This window comes from Scleropages formosus, chromosome 6 (genome assembly GCF_900964775.1).
Source record: "Scleropages formosus chromosome 6, fSclFor1.1, whole genome shotgun sequence".
Classification (NCBI taxonomy): Eukaryota; Metazoa; Chordata; class Actinopteri; order Osteoglossiformes; family Osteoglossidae; genus Scleropages; species Scleropages formosus.
The window spans coordinates 14140417-14161331 of record NC_041811.1 but is presented as its reverse complement, the minus strand read 5'-3'; the positions used below and the strand labels follow the sequence as shown (position 1 = coordinate 14161331).

Here is a 20915-nt window from a genome sequence, read left to right as displayed (position 1 = left end):
TCAGATTAGTAATCAACCTTAAAATTGTCAACTACCTTGAAAAGTAACAGCTAAATGGCTACCATAGTATAATAAATGAATAATATGCTCAAGGGTGTTTTGTTACAGCAGGAAAATAAAGACTATTGCAGTCAGTGAGAACCAAAAAGCCAAGTTTATTAATAAAAGAGAACAAGGCCGATCTTCAGATCTGTGCAACATTTAAATATTCTAGAGAGGAAGCATGAAAAAGCAGTATGGGGTTTTGCTAGGCCTTCTGCTTCCTGGTTACAGTCTGACTGTGCTGTGGGAGGGTGCTGACTCAGCAGTACTGCAGCATGTGGGAACTGAAGTTCTGGAACCTCAGTGGCCATTTTCTGCAGCATAGCACTGCGTTGGATCCACCCTACTAGAGATTGTACCTGACCTACTGTAGAGCCATTGTGTTCAAAATTACAAATTAGGCTCAGCTCCTGACCACAGATTACAGTTTACAACCTTATTATCCAAATGTATATTTTGGTTGACCTCTGTTTTCAATTTTTCTTTTTGTGAGGTGGGTTCCTTATCTTCATGCAGTGGCGCAGTGGGTAAAGTCTGAGCAGCTTGGGGGTGTGGGGATCGAATCCTGCTCAGAGTGCGTGCAGTTTGCATGTTTCGTCCTGTATTTGCATCTCTTAGACATACACGGAAGAAGACAAACCACTTCTGTTACGTTTACCTTGTAAACCATGCAAGGGGTCACTATGTGTCAGGGTTTACTCAATGGCGTGTTCATCATCCATCCCTTATCTTAATTCAAAAAATGTTATTTAACCCACCACCTGTCTGCTGTCCATCATTTCATTATTCACACTTCTGCTAAACTTGGACACATTAAAGGAGCCAAAACAGTGTCAATCTGTTGCTACCTTAATGAAAAATGTATAAACGTACATTAAAGTAGAACAGTAACACATTTTCACATCACCAGAAGGTCTTTTTTGCTTTAATGTTTCTTTTTATATAGTTTTTGCAATAATTTCTCACTTTATACTCTTTCTGCACAGCTCAGTTTTGAGGTACACTTCTGCTTCTGTAACAGTTACTTTCATAATGAAGAAACCATCAGCTGACTCACATATAAGCTTTGTAATAGCAGTCAAATACAGTAACGTATGTTTCGGAGGGATGGAGGGGTTATGGAAGAGGGGAGTTTTCTATTGATTCATGTTCAAAATCTTTAGAATATGTTGGATAAATTACTCCAGAACCATCGTAGGCTTTCACATTTTAAGTGCATAAAGAGGTATCATCTAAGAAATGTCATTTGGTAACAGTATAACAGCCACACCCTTTCTTAATATTTGTGGTACTGTAACAAAAATATATTTACCCAAAGTAAATTTTTTGATTGCAATCAAAAATTCATCACTGAAACTTAACAGGAACCCTGAAGCAAGTTAATGTCCATGCCACTGCAACTTATGCACATTTAATTTTCATGGACTCAGCTTTACAGACATGACCCCCAGAAAAAAACTGTTCTGCGTGCAAATAGTGCTTCCGAACACCCTGCATGCAAACTGAGATTGACAGGGAGCTACATTAACCCTCACCTGGGAGACTTGACACCCTCACACAACCCCTCAACATCTCTATCACTTCACCTGTGTTCTCCTATTATTAGTATTACTATCACTTTTATGATAACATACAGATATATTAACTATATATTGGTGTTTATTGGTGTTTCCAATTGATTTTATGAGCGATTACTGTGTATTTTTTCATAAACGTTCATTATTATATGTCCTATTATTACTTTTTCTCATGACACATTATCCCATAAAGTTTTTATGGTGAAAATGGTTATACATGCTTTCACTTCTTTGGCAGTTCCCCAACCCCCACTTAAATTGTGATTTCACTGTACATATGAGAATTTCTCAAACGCGGGGACAAGGACCCCTTAGCTTAATGATATATTTAATGTTTGTATTTTATTTCATTTTTGGTGTTCATCATTGCATATTGTTTACTCCTTTAGTGATAGATGTGTTGAGAAAATTTACACTTTTTTAGTATATGTAAACTGAGGCATCGCACCAAAAGAAAGTGTAAATGGCAGTGTTGTGGGGGATATTGGTGTGAGGTATAACTCCAGCTGCAGCTTGTCTCTCCCACCCCAGGGTGCTGCTCTCGAACAGGCCATCATCAGCCAGAGACCACAGCTGGAGAAACTGATCGCCACCACAGCTCATGAAAAGATGCCCTGGTTCCACGGTAGCATCACGCGAGAGGACTCAGAGACCCGCCTGCAGAACGGGACACGTGCCAATGGCAGATTCCTGTAAGCCTCCCTCAGATGAAACTGTGCTAATCCTGGCCTCCCAAACTCCCCCTTTAAAAACATTAAAAAATTTATTAATTCAGCATATGCTTTAAAAGAAAAGGTGGTGGTGGCACAGCGGGTTTGGCCTGTACCTGCTCTCTGGTGGGTCTGGGGTTCAAGTCCTGCTTGGGGTGCCTTGCGATGGACTGGTGTCCCATCCTGGGTGTCTCCCCTCCCCCTCCAGCCTGCTGCCCTGTGTTGCCAGGTTAGGCTCCAGTTCGCTGGGACCCCGCTCGGGACAAGCGGTTTCAGTGTGTGAAACCAAATAAATGTTCTCTTAATATGCATTTGTATTTCAGTTGCTGTAGAACATTACAGCACATTTATATTTATGTAAATGTATGGTTATGTTAAATATGTGAAAAAGGTTTAAAGCCAGAAGAGCCTTTAGACAGAATTAGTAAAAATTGCACTTGTTCATGGGTGTTATGGTTATAAATTATATAAATTACTTGCTTCCATTTCTGTTCTGTTCTTCTTTTACTTACCATCCCTCATTGTGATAGCTGCATTTTGCACATTGTTTCAAATACACTGTAAGTATACTGTATGTAGATAAATATACTATAAATGTACTGTATATCATGTTTCATAAACTCACTTCACATTAAATCCCACAAAAGCTGTCAGTACAACAGAGTTGTACGTGAAGACAAGCAGCACAATGAAAAGAAAAAACTCCTCTCTGATCACTGTTAAAAACGTGATTCAATATAGCCCTGGAGCTCTCTGCAGCAGCAGTTTGCAGTTCTGCTGCAGAACGAGGCGTCTTTGTGGTTTCCGTAGTGACAGTGTGGCGACGCTTCCTGTAGTGACCAGGGACCACTCTGAAGGGGCCCCAGCTCACACGTTCTATAAAAACTCATGCTGATTTTGCTCTGTTTGCAGGAAGCACACTGCCATGGACTACAGCGGTACATTTTAGCACTGAAAGAAATGTTCATTCGAAATATTTACTCTCTCCTCGATTTTAACTTCAGTGAAAAACGTTGTTCATGTTAACAGATCACGTTTTACTCAAATTCAAAGCACTTAAAGAGTCTTTACACTAATGATGAAGCTCTTGATGGTTCAGAATTTAGAAGGCAATAAAAGCAAACCTTTGCCAGGTATTTCCTATTTTGCCGCTTTTTCATTTGATGGTGCCGCATCGTGGCGCTATCTAGTGGTGACATTAAGCAAAGTGAGGTTAACCTCCTGTTGATCTTCCATGCTCTCAGAGATCTTCCTTCTAATAAAATTCCACAGTAACTGGGACAGTAACATGGCACAGCTGGTAGGGTAGTGGTTAGACCTGTTGCCTTTGGACCCAAATGGTCCCGTTTAGAATCTTACCTCCAGATTTAGTACCCTTGAGCAAGGTACTTAAGCTATATGGTTCCAATAAAATTACCTGGCTCTATAAAAGGGGTAAATGATTGCTAAGTACATCTACCTGATGCATTTTTCCAAAGCGACTCACAATGTTAAAATACGTACATTTATTTACCCATTTGTACAACTGGGTAACTTCACTGGAGTAATTTAGAGCAAGTACCTTGCTCACGGGTATTGCAGCCGGAGGGGAGATTCAAACTTGTGACTTTTAGATCTAAAGGCAGCTATGCTAACCACTACACTACTACCTGCACATACAGCTACTATGTAAGCAGCTTAACATTGTAAGTTGTTTTGGAGAAAAGTGTCAGCTAAATGAATAAATGTAACATATTCCATCTACATACTTACTATTCAAGTTTCACTTCTTTCTCATCACTGTGTTTGGTTGTTATTTACCCAGCATTCCCTGCTGCCCTCTCTGAGTGGTTCTTATGATATACCAAAGTTTCCCTTTCTTCTTCTCTGTGTCATTGGTAGAATACGACAGCGGGACAACAAAGGCTCATATGCGCTCTGCCTTCTACACCATGGACAGGTCATGCACTATCGCATAGACAAGGACAAGGCTGGGAAACTCTCAATCCCTGATGGGAAGAAGTTTGACACCCTTTGGCAGGTAGTGGACTTCTCAGAGCAGGAATTTTAAAATAAATCTTTAGTTTTACACTACCAAAAATGGGAAAACAGACATTGGGAACAAAAAAACACAACTACTACTTTAATGTACTTTAATGCACGTGCAAAATAATGGCAGTCCAGTTTAGCCTTGAGTCCGTGCTAAGGGAAAACCCAAGAGCCATGTGTGAATGACCGAGGAACAGACGGGTCGTGCCAGTGTTGAGTGAATGTAAAGGGGGAGGGGCTTAAATGTGCTCTGAATGCAGTGGGGGTAGAGCTGAATGGTGTTCTGCCAGCAACCTGTCACTCATACTTGTGCTCCTCACTCTCCCAGCTGGTGGAGCATTACTCCTACAAGCCTGACGGACTCCTCCGAGTACTCACTGAGCCTTGTGCACAACCTGAAGGAGAAGCAGGTGAAAATGCCGTTGTCCTCTTTCCTTTCGTGAAGCCCATTTCGGGAAGGATGAGACGTTCAGCCCGCAAAAGGGTTTTTCGTGAGGTCTCTGCAAAACACACCAGTAATGACACTGGAAGCTCAATGACCCCCATCACCTGAGGGTCTCTCTCAATGATGAACTGTACCTAGTAAAGCTGCCAAGATAGAGGACGAAAGTTGTATTATAGTGTTTTACTTATAGCATTTATATCAAATGGAGCAAGAGAGAGAGAGACAGACAGAGAGAGACAGATGTAGAGGTTAGATGTGTGTTTCAATCAGACCTGTCTCTCGTTACAGATCGCCGGCCAGCTATTCCCCACAATCACCCGCTGGTAAGAGTCCTCTGAGCTCATCTGGAGAAATATGGTTCCCTTCATTGTGCTTTGTGCATACAGTTGGATCTACAAATGACTGAGTTTCAGTTGCAGTTGCTTTCAATACAAATTTATAGTGAATTTCAGTACACCTTCATCCGAAAGGCACTAACTGTATTTTTTATTAACAAGAGCAATTTTACAATGTGATTATGCATTGCTCTGACTTGAATATAATACTAGTGTAAAATAAGGTGACATAAGGACATGCTCCCACAGTTCCTGTCATAAATAATTTGACCCCCTCACTTTTCTCCGAACCAGATGTATGCTTTCTAAAGTACAGCGGCTATAAAACTATTCAGAGCTTTGGCAAAATGCATTTATACCGGAATTCTTATTACAAATGAAGACAGCATAAAATAACATCACATATAAAAACAGCAAGTCTTTTCATAATCAGTTACAAACATAAATAACATGACAATATGGTATCTTGGTATCTTTGATGGTATCTTTTTGCACAGATATTTTCCCATTGTTTTAATACTTTGTAGAACCCCTTTCGCTTTACTTATTTTTTCCCTCATAAGAGATAATAAAATATGAAAATGCCAAAAGGCAGGGAAAAGGTTTTATAGCCACTGTAGGCTTCAGTTGCTAGTGTTGTAAAGTACAAGGGCTGTACTGGGATCCTGTCGAGAGTGGCAGGAAAGACTCTCCCCATCACCATTTGGGACTCTGATAGTGTAGGGATATATTTGATCATAAAGATAATGTTAACACTGCAAGGTGGGCAGTCGCTTCCCAGAAACACAACCTGCACCTGAATAGTTCTGCTGCATGGTATATACAGTTATCATAGTTAAAACAACTTCCAGTTTATTCTTATTGCCCTGAACTGCAGGGCAGTTCACTTCCAAAAATGCATTTTTCTACAGTTCTTTAGATTTTCAATTTTTTTGCATTTCTCATCTTGGAGTCTCAGCACAATTTAAACAAATGACGTGAAAACTGCAGCAAGTTGAGACAATATTAAGAGCTGAGCCCCATATTGTTCCATGGCAACGGTACTGTTGAACACAGGTTCAGATCTCACCTCTGGCTGTAGTACCCTTGAGAAAAGTACTTACCCTAAAATTGCTCCAGTAAAATTTACCCAGCTCTATAAATGGGTAAGTACTTGTAGATAGATTGACATTGTAGGTCACTTTGGAGAACAGCGTCAGCTTTCAAATGAATAAATGTAATGTAAATGTAGGTTGCTGTTTATAGCTTATTTCAAAAATAGTACACCAAAGTTTATTCTTCATTTATAATTAATTATGGACCTAACATATTCATCTCAAATGACCTACTTCAATTCTTGAACTGTAAAGGTACAACTTTAGTGGTAAAAGAAAAAAATTGTCACATTTGTCCCCTGAGATATATTATTGTGAAGAAGTGTGGTTAGTTTGGAGAGAAAATAACATTTCCCTTTTATAAATTGTGGTTTCTAGCAAGGTGCCACAAGTGGAATTCTCTCCAGAATCAAATCCTACTCCTTCCCCAAACCCGGCAGCAAAAAGGTGCACTAACACTTCATCTGAAAGTGTGAGAGAGTGGTAGGACACGAGCCTCGCTAACACTCTGCGACTGGCTTACTAAAGTGTGGTTTTTGCTACTAACATGTGCAGCTGGGAAAAGCTGGGATCCTTCCTGCGTCCTCTGATCTGTTCTTACCTTTATTCCCCTCCCGTGTGCGCTTCAAGTCAAAGGAGCGGAAACGACTAAACTTTAATTGGAATAAAATCACATTTCTGCAGATTGTTTTCCGAAAAAACCGATTAAATGATTGAATAGGCAGAAATACTATGAAACTATACTTATTTAACAATTAATGATGTATGTAAACTCAACGCTGGGAGAAAAGATCATGTGTTAAAAATTCAACACGGCCGAGCGTAACAAATGGAGCAAAGGTATGAATTGGTCAGTTTGTCAGGCAGTGGCTGACATGCATTGGTTCAGCATGCAGTGCAAGTAGAGGCATGAAGTTTGCAGTATAACCTCTGGACACATATTTACAGACCGCAGCTGGTCCAGTGCAACAAAGATCCAAGTGCTTATGACAAAAAAATAATGTTTTATTTATTTATTTAATTTTAAACTACTTAGCTGTAAAAAGCAGTTAATTATAAAAATATTTATTTCAAATCAGTGTGAGATTTGGAAGTAGTCATAATATGCTTTATTACAAACAGATAAATACATTACATAAAGTAATGTTTATTTGTTTAATGTTTGTTTAATGTAAGTGTTTGTAATAAAGCACATTCCAGAGCAAGCATGCGAAAGAATAAGTAAGGCAAATTTAGAACTTCTCCAACAATCATTTCTTGCTCCATTTCACATTCTGCAGGTAAAATAGTCTTATGTGTTTCACTGTTATTGTTATTGCACTTTTTGTGTGATTTATTTATCCCATTAATTTCTGATAATCAGTGTGTTCACATTTGTATTTGTTCAGACAGGACTTCACCTTGTTCATGGTTGCCTGAATAGTGAGGAATGAAATCTAAGGAGGACATTAAAAAAGTGACCAACCACACTTTTGGGGCAAATCTGAGAACATTTGACTTAATTTCGCAATGTTCTGGTTGTATAAGACCTTATTTTTGATGCCACTGGAGAGGAACCATGAAAGGTGACAAGGATTTTTACATCCTGATGTCCTGGTTCATAGATGTAGCCTCAGGCCTTCCACGGTGTTTGTGCTTTTGTGCATCCTTCATCTTAACCCTTTCAGGTTATGCTGGTGCTCTGTTTAATCTGAACAGTGATCTGGCAAGGCAACGTGTATAATCTCACTCGTTGCTTTATTTGCATTTTTGTTTTCCTAATAGTCAGTGAATCCACCTGGATCCAGAACCACAGACAACCTGAACACCTATGAGATGAAATTAGAGAAAACAAAGAACATAGGTGCGTGTACATTCCATCTGGAAAACTTTTTTACTCATTATATTACAAACTTTATTTTTTGCACCTCACAATAAAATAACTAACTGTAAGCAAATTGTGTTAACGGCAGCAGTCAATTATAATAGTCACCCGTATCAGTAATAACCTGTTTCAAAGTTTAGAAATTTAACCAAAACCCATTTGTGTCAGTGTTTTAGTTATTCATCGTGATGTGAGACTGTAACATAATGTTCATAATTATTTATAATTGGGCGACTGTGTATGAACTCAGCACTTTGACATTACTGCTTGTATCACAATGGGGAACCTTGCACAAACAGAAGCGCTGCCAATGGACACGGAAGTGTATGAGAGTCCATACGCAGATCCCGATGAGCTGCAGACTGCCACCATTGACCGCAGGCAGCTGATCCTGGAGGACGGCGAGCTGGGATCCGGTAACTTCGGCACAGTCCTCAGGGGCACTTACAAGATGAGAAAGTAAGCGCCTGTCCGCAAAACTCACAAACCTCCATGAAGAGCATTCTGATCCTGACTGATTTTTTACCTGCTGGGAATCTACAATGTCAGATGAACTGATGAATCAATATTGCTCTTAGTCCTTTGTGATTTGCTAGCAGTGGACCTGTGTCTCATTTAGGGTGTACCCTGCCTCATGCGCTATGCGCCCAGGGAAGGCTCTGGATCCCTGAATCCCTGCATTGGACAAGGGGTTACTGATGATGGATGGATGGATGGATGGATGGATGGATGGATGGATGGATGGATGGACGGATGGATGGATTCTGCTACACTGTCAATCCAGTTTGCTGGAAATTGATTTTAAGGAGCTTATACAACCTGAACTTGGCAAACACTACTCTACTGCTCTTTATGGTTGAACCTTGAGTTTACTGGTATTGTTCAAATTTGAAAACTATAAACAAAAGATTCTGTCTAAGAATAAAGGTCAGTGTGATAGGACAGAAGATGTACCATTGCTATGTAAATTTAAACATAGAGATGAAATCTCTATACTTTAGTTATGAGGAATGTTCAGAAAATTGTGTGTCATCAAAGGTTTCCTGAATGCGTGTTGTAGATCAGAGAAGACGGTAGCGGTGAAAATCCTGAAGAACGATGACAGCAATCAGGCAGTACGAGAGGAGATGCTGCGTGAGGCTGCCGTCATGCAGCAGTTGGACAACCCCTACATTGTCCGTATGATCGGTATCTGTGAAGCCGAGAACCTCATGTTGGTCATGGAGCTGGCTGGATTGGGCCCGCTTAACAAATTCTTGCCCAAGAACAGGTAAGTTCCACAGGGTGGTACTGGGAGACTTTAGCTTTGAGATTCTACTGTGTCTGCAGGTTTTTAGGCTATTTTTCCAGTTAACAGCTGATTTAGACCTGGACAACCCATTGGCCTCATTTATGAAAGGTATTTTCACAGATTTGCTAGTAATTGTGAGCATTCAGTCACAAGCCAAAACCAGAAATATTTTCCCCATTTTTCTCACTGCTAGCTTATGTTTGTGTGGTAGATATGCAAATTCTTCCCATAATGGGGTACGTTTGTTCCATGATTTCACCCAGTTTGGTGAATTCCCATTGAGAAGGGGTCAAGTTAGTAATATTTCTTTTGGAAAATATTATATACACACACACACATTTTCGGAACCGCTGGTCCCAAACGGGGTCGCGGGGAACCGGAGCCTACCCGGCAACACAGGGCGTAAGGCCGGAGGGGGAGGGGACACACCCAGGACGGGACGCCAGTCCGTCGCAAGGCATCCCAAGTGGGACTCGAACCCCAGACCCACTGGAAAGCAGGACCTGGTCCGACCCACTGCGCCACCACGCCCCCCATATTATATACAGTATATAGATATTTTTAAATTGATTTCCCAACAAAAAAATCTAATCTAAATATTATTAAAATACCAAAATATACACATTTTTTTTATGTGTAAAAATGACAACACCATTATATTCTATATTCATAGCCAAAAAATTGTATGTTGTCTTTTAATGTTGCATATTCATTAATTGTCAGTTTTCAATAACCACATGTCCAGTACAGACTCATGGAGGTCTGCAGTCTATCCAAGAAGCAGAAGGCACAAGGCAGGGTCTACCTGGATACATTTTGATTCTTTAGCTTTTTATGACATTTTAGATATAGATGAATGTCAGTTAGGTGGGGGCACAGTGGCACAGTGGGTAGAACCGGGTCCTGCTTTCCGGTGGGTCTGGGGTTCAAGTCCCACTTGGGGTGCCTTGTGACAGGCTGGTGTCCCACCCTGGGTGTGTCCCCTCCCCCTCCGGCCTTATGTGCTGTGTTGCTGGGTTAGGCTCTGGTTCCCTGCGACCCTGTTTGGGACAAGCAGTTCAGAAAGTGTGTATGTGTGTGAATGTCAGTTTGAGAAATACCTATAAGGGCTTATATACTGTAACATCCCCCCCCGGAGCTACTAGAAACCAGCTTATGAGTCAGGATGAAAGAAACATACGCTTTATTCAACATGTACATATCTTTTTGTCAGCACTCTTAACAAAGACAGTACAGATCACTGGAGAATCCCCCTGGGTCACTCCCAGCCCCCCTGCTGCACCCCATGGTTAAGTGGCTACCCCTGGAACTCCCCAGAATTCCCCTCTTGCACACTGAACATAAATAGAACATCAACCAATCAGCACAACACACACACAACTACGTATATACATGAACACTAATTTCAACTATTTACACTAAGCTGGTATAACTCCCCTCAGCGCCGTTACAATATATCTGGGAGATGGTGTACTGACAAAGGACTGTCTTTTCAAATGTTCATTTATTATCTTTTCATTACTTCTAACAAACCTGTTTAAAACCTGCCAAAGTTTGAAATAAGACCAGAGCAAAGGTGACTGGAGTTCTTATGTAACTCTATTCCACCCTTTGTGAATGACTGTGTAATGGGTAAAAAATGTCACTGTACTGAATAATAAGCACATTGTAAGATAAAAGGGTCATATTTTCTTAAGTTGTTTTCAGTAATTTTTTACTGTACAATGTCCTTCAATGAATTCCTGCATCAGACATCAAACAATAATTTGAAGCACTTTGTTTTCAAAAATGATTCAGTTTGCAAGCTCATTCAAAACATTTGAATCCGCAGTATTTTTGAACTGGCAGTGTGTTCATGCACTGTGTCGCATCTCCCGAAGTGTACCTTCACCAACAGCCTTCTCACGACACTTCTACAGACACATATCGATTAAGAACATCACAGAGCTGGTGCACCAGGTCTCCATGGGTATGAAGTACCTGGAGGAGCACAACTTCGTCCACAGAGACCTTGCAGCCAGGAATGTGCTGCTGGTCACACAGCACTATGCCAAAATCAGCGACTTCGGCCTGTCAAAAGCACTGGCAGAGGAAGAGAATTATTACAAGGTATGAACGGTAGGCAGCGCTCGGGACAAGTGGTTGTAGATGTTGGTTGGTTGGTTGGTTGAATGTGATGCATTTTTAATGCAAATGTTGGAGAACAAGGTGCATGAATGTCAACACCTCTACAGCTTACTCTAAAATCTCAGTAAAGGTTTTCATGTTTACATGTATAAAATTAGCATGCTGCTTTTTCCTTCTTCATTTCAACATGTGCTCACGTTTATGACTTACTTCCTTTAGGCCAAAACTCACGGTAAGTGGCCCGTGAAGTGGTACGCCCCAGAGTGCATTAATTACTTCAAGTTCTCCAGCAAGAGTGATGTCTGGAGCTTTGGAGTCCTGATGTGGGAAGCCTACTCCTTAGGGCAGAAGCCGTACAAGGTAAATGCACCCATAGGACCCGCTCAGATGAGGTCATCACCAGTGCATGCAGGACACTTATTTGCAGACATAGAGGGGGACAATTGTAGACACAGAAATTATAAATCGTCAGTAATTTACGATATATAGATAAATAGATCTGTTTGTGTTCCCTTTCTCTATATAAAAACGGACTCCTGAAGTTTCAAAGTTTGAAAGAAAGTTTCTCCTAAAGTATGACTGTAACACTCTCTACCTCCCTTCAACGTGAACCGTGTAGGGTATGAAGGGAAATGAGGTTCTGCAGATGATCGAGAGCGGAGAGCGCATGGTTGCTCCGGCCAACTGCCCCCCTGAGATCTACGACCTCATGAAGGCATGCTGGACATACAAGTGAGTAGTTTTCTCATGTCAGCTAACGTGTACAAGTAAATGTAAAAATCGTTCCAAAACAATATTTCTTACTCTGATTTCATACAAACCTTTTTAGAATTATGATTAGCCTTTATTTATCTGACATTTTAGATTACTTACAGCATTAGATAGTCAGCTTTACAGTGGTGTACACATGTAAAAACTGACTATTGTATCATTTCTGGGTTAATATTCTGATCACGGTACTACAGCAGGAATGGGGATTCAAACCTGGAACTTTCAGAATTCATGGCAACAGCCCTGACTACTCTGCTGCCTTGCCTAGCATTTGTCTAGAATCAGGTTCTGATCTGTTGAAAGCCTTTGTTCTGTTCATGTAATCCGTGGGCTACGTTTGTGTGTTGTGCTGATTCCACCAGTGTGTTGCATTTTTGGATTGTTTACATCTGTGCTCATTTTCACATCATATGATTGAAGTTCAGGATAGCAGCTGGTGCCATAATTAATGCTCTGCACTTGTCATCTGAAGGCTGCTGATGTGAACCCCACTCCCAGATGCTGCTCTAGTACCCTTGATGCACTGTGTTGTTAATGTATTTGAATGAAGTTGTTGTTTAAGCAGCAAATTAATAACATTAAAAAGTTCAGCAATTGATGTATTTCTGTCTTTTTCCTTTTTTAGGCCTGATGAGAGACCCGGATTTAGTACTGTTGAACTAAGACTAAGAAATTACTATTACGAGATATCACAGATTTAATGTTTGACCCTCAATGTACTTTAACATTATTTTAGAGAATTTGAAATTTCAGAAAGTGAAAGTCTGACACAAGAATAAAGCGCCAAGGGTTTAAAGATCCTAAAATTTCCACTGATTTTATGCAAGCACCTGACAAGTTATGATTGTAAATTATCTATTGTTAGGAATGCAACATACACAACATACCATTCTACAAACATCTATTTGATTTTTTTGTATACATTTATTTTTCAAGACCTTATGACTATCTGTTCATTTTCCAGCTTTAAAGTAAAAGAAATTCAGTATTTCATTGTGCACCTGTATTTTGTATCCCTTTCCCATTTTTATGAGTTTTAAGTGTTTGGATTTTTGCTCATCATTTCCTATTTGTGGCAAGTGATGCTTTCACATGTTTTCTCAGGGCAACCAAGTAGAATGGTGTTAGTAAATTAAGCTGGACTTCACATGGTCCAGTCAAACACTTGAATTCAATCTTCAAATTATTGAGTAATTGGTAAAGAAGTCTTGTCAGAATATTTTCACCCAAAATTTGTCAAGTGGGAACTAAAAACAGTTTTTTCAATTTTTTTTCAACTTAAAGCTTATAATGAACTTCACAGGATTCATTTTTGTATTGTCAGAATGGAATGTGTTTTAGTATTTTTAAATTTAATTTTAATGTTTTTTGAGGCTATATTTTGATATAATCATGCACTCTGTAACTAATATTGGAAAAGGAATTTTACACAGTCCTCTACAATTAACTGAGATATCCGTAAAATGGACATTTGTGAATACAAGGTTGACATGAAACACGTTTTTCAAAAATGTTAATATACAACATTTTTCAGTTACAGTTAAGACTTAGTCCTCCATAGGATCATTCTGTTGTGAACAAGCTTTAGTATTTTCCTGTCAAGTTATTCTCTAATTAAAGGCAGACAAGCTAGTTTTATTGTTACATTTTGTGGACTTTCAACTTGTGCTTAAACATGAAAATAAATTTTTTAAAACAATGACATGGTTATTGTGATGTGTTTTATGAAGTTGACTAAACATCCATCCATCCATTCATCTTCCTCCGCTTATCTGGGACCGGGTTGCGGGGGCAGTAGTCCAAGCAGAGCCCCCCAGACTTCCCTCTCCCCGCACACCCACCTCCTCCAGCTCCTCTGGGGGAACCCCAAGGCATTCCCAGGCCAGCTGGGAGACATAGTCTCTCCAACGTGTCCTGGGTCTGCCCCGAGGCCTCCTCCCAGTGGGACGTGCCCTGAACACCTCCCCAGGGAGGCGTCCAGAAGGCATCCGGAACAGATGCCCGAGCCACCTCAACTGGCTCCTCTCGATGCGGAGGAGCAGCGGCTCTACTCCAAGCTCCTCCCGGGTGACTGAGCTCCTCACCCTATCCCTAAGGGTGCGCCCAGCCACTCTGCGGAGGAAACTCATTTCTGCCGCTTGTATCCGCGATCTCATTCTTTCGGTCATGATCCAGAGTTCATGACCATAGGTGAGGGTAGGAAGGTAGATCGACCGGTAAATTGAGAGCTTCGCCTTACGACTCAGCTCCTTCTTCACCACAACAGACCGGTACAATGACCGCATTACTGCGGACGCCGCACCGATCCGTCCGTCAACCTGCCGCTCCATTTTTCCCTCACCCGTGAACAAGACCCCGAGATACTTAAACTCCTCCACTTGAGGGAGCAACTCCCCCCTAACCCGGAGGGGGCAATCCACCTTTTTCCGACTGAGAACCATGGCCTCGGATTTGGAGGTGCTGATTCTCATCCCCGCCGCTTCGCACTCAGCTGCAAACCTCTCCAGTGCACGCTGTAAGTCTTGATTCGATGAAGCCAACAGGACCACATTGTCCGCAAAAAGCAGAGACGAGATCCTGCGGCCACCAAAACAGAAACCCTCCGTTCCCTGGCTGCGCCTAGAAATTCTGTCCATGAAGATAATGAACAGAATCGGTGACAAAGGGCAGCCCTGTCGGAGTCCAACATGCACCGGGAACAGGTCTGACTTACTGCAGGCAATGTGAACCAAGCTCCTGCTCCGGTCATACAGAGAACGAACAGCTCGTAGCAGCGAAACCTGAATCCCATAATCCCGAAGTACCTCCCACAGGATGTCACGAGGGACACAGTCGAATGCCTTCTCCAAGTTCACAAAACACATATGGACTGGTTGGGCAAACTCCCATGAACCCTCCAACACCCTAGTGAGGGTATAGAGCTGGTCCAGTGTTCCACGGCCAGGGCGAAAACCGCATTGCTCCTCCTGAATCCGAGGTTCGACTATTGGTCAGATTCTCCTCTCCAGTACCCCGGCATAGACTTTACCAGGGAGGCTAAGGAGTGTGATCCCCCTGTAGTTGAAACACAATCTCCGGTCCCCCTTCTTGAAAAGATGGACCACCACCCCGGTCTGCCAGTCCAGAGGCACCATCCCCGAACTCCACGCGATGCTGCAGAGGCGTGTCAGCCAAGACAGCCCCACAACATCCAGAGACTTGAGAAACTCGAGGCGGATCTCATCCACCCCCGGAGCCTTGCCACCAAGGAGTTTTTTGACTACCTCAGCAATTTCAGCCAGGGTAATGGACGAGTCCCCCCTCCGAGTCCTCAGCCTCAGCTTCCTCTACGGAAGGCGTGTCGGAGGGATTGAGGAGATACTCAAAGTACTCCTTCCACCGCCCAAGGACATCCTCAGTTGAGGTCAGCAGCGCACCACTTCCACTGTAAACAGTGTTGGCGGAACACTGCTTCCCCCTTCTGAGTCGCCAGACAGTTTGCCAGAATCTCTTTGAGGCCGACCGAAAGTCTTCCTCCATGGCCTCACCGAACTCCTCCCAGGCCCGAGTTTTTGCCGCGGCAACAGCCAGAGCCGCGTTCCGTCTGGCCTGCCGGTATCTGTCAGCTGCTTCAGGAGTCCTATGAGCCAGCCAGGCCCGATAGAACTCCTTCTTCAGCTTGACGGCATCCCTTACCTCCGGTGTCCACCACCGTGTTCGGGGATTGCCACCACGACAGGCGCTGGAGACTTTATGGCCACAGCTCCGAACCGCCGCCCCAACAATGGAGGTGTGGAAAATAGTCCATTCGGACTCAATGTCCCCAGTCTCCCTCGGGACCTGGTTGAAGCTCTGTCGGAGGTGGGAGTTGAAGACCTCTCTGACAGGGGCCTCCGCCAAACGTTCCCAACAGACCCTCACTATGCGTTTGGGCCTGCCAGGTCTGTCCAGCTTTTTCCCCCGCCATCGAATCCAACTCACCACCAGGTGGTGATCAGTTGACAGCTCAGCCCCTCTCTTCACCCAAGTGTCCAAGACATATGGCCGAAGATCAGAAGAAACGACTACAAAGTCGATAATCGACCTCCGACCTAGGGTGTCCTGGTGCCAAGTGCACTGATGGACACCCTTATGCATGAACATGGTGTTTCTTATGGACAAACTGTGACTAGCACAGAAATCCAATAACAACTCACCACTCGGGTTCAGATCAGGGAGGCCGTTCCTCCCAATCACGCCCCTCCAGGTGTCTCTGTCACTGCTCACGTGGGCGTTAAAGTCCCCCAGTAGAACGACAGAGTCCCCAGTGGGAGCGCTTTCCAGCACGCCCCCCAGGGACTCTAAAAAGGCCGGGTACTCTGCACTGTCGCTAGGCACATAAGCACAAACGACAGTGAGAGATCGTTCCCTGACCTGAAGGTGCAGGAAGATGAGCCTCTCATTCACCGGGGTAGACTCCAACACATGGCGGCTAAACTGGGGGGCTATTAATAAGCCCACACCCGCCCGCCGCCTCTCACCCTGAGCAACGCCAGAATAGTGGAGAGTCCACCCTTGGTCGAGAAGAGTGGTTCCAGAACCCAAGCTGTGAGTGGAAGTGAGCCCGACTATATCTAGACGGTATCGCTCAACCTCCTGCACTAGCTCAGGCTCCTTCCCCGCCAGTGAGGTGACATTCCAAGTCCCAAAAGCCAGAGTTGGCGCCCGAGGTTTGGGTTGGCCGGGCACTCGGCCCCGACCACCGCCCAAATCACAATACACCGGCCCCTTACAGCCTCTCTGGCAGGTGGTGAGCCCACCGAAGAGCGGCTCCACGTCTTGGCTTCGGGCTGAGCCCGGCCAGGCCCCATGGGCATAGACCTGGCCACGAGGCGCTCGCATGCGAGCCCCCCCCCCCCAGGCTTGGCTCCAGGGTGGGGCGCCGGTGACCTCATACCAGGCGGGGTAAACGAGAACCTTGATTTTATGGTCATAAGGGGGTTTTGAACCGCGCTTTGTCTCGTCTGTCACCCAGGACCTGTTTGCCATGGGAGACTCTACCAGGGACATATAGCCCCAGGCAACATAGCTCCTGAGATCATTCAGGCACTCAAACCCCTCCACCATGTTAAGGTGGCAGTTCGCGGAGGAGTTGACTAAACATGTCTTCAAAAATGAAATTCACAGCAAAAATGTTTTAATTGTATTGTAACTGTACTGTAATACTGTTTCAGTATATTGCTAAATGGTACTATAACTATAGGCATAAGATTATTAGTGATTTGATTTTGTATTTTCCACAAGGTGCCCAAGCAATGCATTAAACACTGCAATAATTGAATTGATCTGGTTGATGTATTACCCCAAATTTACAGCAGGGGGCAGTCAATGCCCAGAAAATGTACTACATTCTATCCCAGCTGAAAATTTGAAAGCATCATTTTAATGAAGGAATATGTCAAGTCCTGTAAATCAAGTCAAGTTTATAGTCATATGTGTGAATTTCTGAATATCTTGTCTGGCTTTACCATGATGGTCTGACATCCAGTCCAGAATATAACCTATCTAGTCTGGCATCCTGCGCTTCCAAAATACGCTCTAGACTACTATGACCCTGCAGTAGAACAAGCAGTTATCAGTACAGAATGAGTGAGCGAACAAGGAGTAAAAGTCATTACTATGGAAAAGGCTACAGCGCCCTTGTTAAATTGACTGCTACACACATAATACATAATACAAATGTGCTAATTTTAAAAGGGGGGTGTGGTGGCGTAGCGGGTTGGGCCAGGTCCTGCTCTCTGGGGGGGCCTTGTGGCAGACTGGCATCCTGTCCTGGGTGTGTGTCCTCCCCCTTCAGCCTTGCGCCCTGTGTTGCCAGGTTAGGCTCTGGTTCACTGCGACCCTGCATGAGATAAGCAGTTTCAGACAGTGTATGTGTGTGTAATTTTAAAAAAAGAAAAAAAAGTTGAACAACATAAGTTAATAATAAATTTCTTGCCTAAAAGACTATGCAAGTAGAACATCAGGAACCACCAGCAAGACATCAAAATGAAAATATAGTATATACACTGCCACAGCATGTTACTAGCCTTGACTTTCCTTGACAGCCACTTTTTCCAAGCAGAATGTGTACACATAGTATGGCAAAATGACTCAGTAAATCATCATTCCTTGAGGTGCTCGTGAGAGCACACCAGCAGGACTGACAAAGGGTTTTGCAAGGGTTTCCTGAGATCAAAAATATAAATTCAGCTTTCAAATTACAAACCTATGAGGTTGAATGCCCATGACTTTGTCATAAAAAAAATCACTAAGGTATAAATCTCTCCTGATGCTTTTTTGTGGATTGGCTGCATCAACACACAGTCCGGGGTGGGAGGATTTAGTGAGATTCAGTCTGGTGGAGAAAGACTGATTCATTCCGGAAAACCAGGTGCATAAGTATAATGTGACTTCTTCCACCAAACACACACTATACCTGTACCGTACTCACTGTAAGACATGCTTGGCCAAGAGGGAGGTGCAACAGGTTAGCAAGATTTCACTCAGCACAAACTGTAAGGGAGAGGAGGGTACCCTGAAATGCACCCTTGAATTACATTTGAATTGTTGAAACGTTTCACATTCCTCTCCTTTAAACCAATCAATCAGATCAATTTTACAGCAAGGCATTGGCAGCACAGTTTGTTCTGGAAATATATTCACTGTTCAGAATGTGACAAAATGATGGACACCCATGTACTAGTTGTTTAGACAGTAGAATTTAAAGTTAAGACTGGACATCTCCTCTTGCACAATGGGCAGAATCTGCAAATGGATCAGGAAAGCTAATTCCAACTGTAACTTGCCAAATTACATCAAATATCCAGGCACCAAGGCAACAGAGATTTGATGAGCACTTTACACAAACTTCCTTCCTGGATCGGGGCCTTGGCGTGGTGGAAGTTCTTGCGTGATCTAGGGATCTCCAGAGTTATGTCGTCGGAAGCAGTATGCTCCTGGTAGGGTCTCCCAGGGCGAACAGGTCTGGAGTAAAGATCTAGACTAAGATGATCTGAAAAACCCCTATGGAAAATGGGAACAGAAGAATGTTTACCCTGCCCAGAATAGGGTCACCAGGACCTACCCCTGGAGCCAGGCCGGAGGGTAGCGCTCCTAGGCGAGCGCCTGGTGGCCAGGCAGCCCATGTAACTCGGCCAGGCTCAGCCCGAAAAGGCATCGTGGGCGGGCTATGTGGGCCCACCACCTGCAAGGTCCAGCATGGGGGTTGGGTGCAATGTGTACCAGGCAACAGGAGGGGGCAGGGTGGCGCATGGCGTCGCAGCCCCTCGCGACAGAAACTGGCTCTTGGTACATGGAATGTTACCTCATCGGGGGGGGGAAGGAGCCGGAACTGGTGCAGGAGGTTGAGAAATACCAACTAGATATAGTTGGGCTCACCTCCACTCACAGTGTTGGCTCTGGAACCAAACTCCTCGATAGGAGGTGGTCTCTCTCCTACTCAGGAGTTGCACGGGGTGAGCGGTGCCAGGCAGGTGTGGGGATACTCACAAGCCCCCGGCTGGCTGCCATACAGTTGGAATTTATCCCAGTGGACGAGAGGGTCGCCTCAATGCGTCTTAGGGTCACAGAGAGGAAAACTTTGACTGCTGTGTGTGCTTATGCACCAAATAGCAGTTCAGAGTATTCAACCTTTTTGGAGAGGGTGGGTGGGGTTCTGGACAGGGCCCCACCTACACACTCCATAGTCCTGCTGGGGGACTTCAACGCTCACGTTGGCAACGACTGGGAAATCTGGCGGGGGGTGACTGGGAAGAACGACTTGCCTGATCTGAACCCGAATGGTGAAATGTTATTGGACTTCTGTGCTAGCCATGGTTTGTCCATAACAAACACCATGTTAGAACACAAGGATGCTCATAAGTGTACTTGGTAACAGAGCTCCTTGGGCCAAAGGTCAATGATCGACTTTGTAGTCATTTCACCTGGATGTTCTGGACACTCGGATGAAGAGAGGTGCTAAGCTGTCAACCGATCACCATCTGGTGGTGAGCTGGATCAGATGGCAGGGAAAACTGATGGACAGACCCGGTAGGCCCAGACGTTTAACGAGGATGTGCTGGGAATGACTGTCGGAGGACTTTGTCCAGAATGATTTTAACTCGCACCTCCGGGAGAGCTTCTCCCATGTCCTGAAGGAGGTAGGGGACATGGAGTCTGAATGGACCCTCTTCAAAACCTCCATTGTGGAAGCAGCCGGGCACAGCTATAGCGAAAAGCTTGTTGGTGGCAGCCAAGATGGCAACCCGAGAACCCACTGGTGGACACCGGTGGTGAGGGAAGCCGTCAAGATGAAGAAAGAGGCCTTTAGGGCCTGTTTGGCTCTGGGGACTCCTGACTCAGCAGACAAGTACCAGCAAGCGAAAAAGACAGCAGCGGCTGCGGTTGCAGAAGCAAAATCCAGGACATGGGAGGAGTTTGGAGAGGCCATGGAAAACGCTATCGGTTGGTTTTAAAGAGGTTCTGGAGAACTATCTGGCAGCTCAGAAGGGGTCGGAGGAGTTTCGCTCAGGCTGTGTTCAGCAGGAGTGGAGAAACTCTGACCGCTAATGAGGACATTGTCGGGAGGTGGAAGGAGCACTTTGAAGAACTCTTAAACCCAAGTGATATGCC

The 20915-nt window shown here is 43.9% G+C and overlaps 1 protein-coding gene across 5 annotated transcripts in view; it reads left to right on the top strand.

Annotated features, from left to right (window-relative positions):
• syk (spleen tyrosine kinase) overlaps positions 1-13579 on the top strand; it is a 33147-nt gene extending 19568 nt beyond the window's left edge. For 4 of the 5 annotated variants that reach the window (XM_018744889.1, XM_018744888.1, XM_018744887.2 and 1 more), the window contains 12 exons: positions 2151-2311; positions 4211-4349; positions 4686-4767; positions 5091-5125; positions 6610-6678; positions 7996-8074; positions 8395-8554; positions 9156-9365; positions 11306-11495; positions 11733-11873; positions 12133-12245; positions 12910-13579. In XM_018744889.1, the coding sequence (XP_018600405.1) occupies positions 2151-2311; positions 4211-4349; positions 4686-4767; positions 5091-5125; positions 6610-6678; positions 7996-8074; positions 8395-8554; positions 9156-9365; positions 11306-11495; positions 11733-11873; positions 12133-12245; positions 12910-12985 (1455 nt within the window). In that variant the 3' untranslated portion in view covers positions 12986-13579. The remainder of the gene's footprint in view (positions 1-2150; positions 2312-4210; positions 4350-4685; positions 4768-5090; positions 5126-6609; positions 6679-7995; positions 8075-8394; positions 8555-9155; positions 9366-11305; positions 11496-11732; positions 11874-12132; positions 12246-12909) is intronic. The other variant, XM_018744890.2, reaches the window with a different exon arrangement.
• Positions 13580-20915: the final 7336 nt, after the last annotated feature.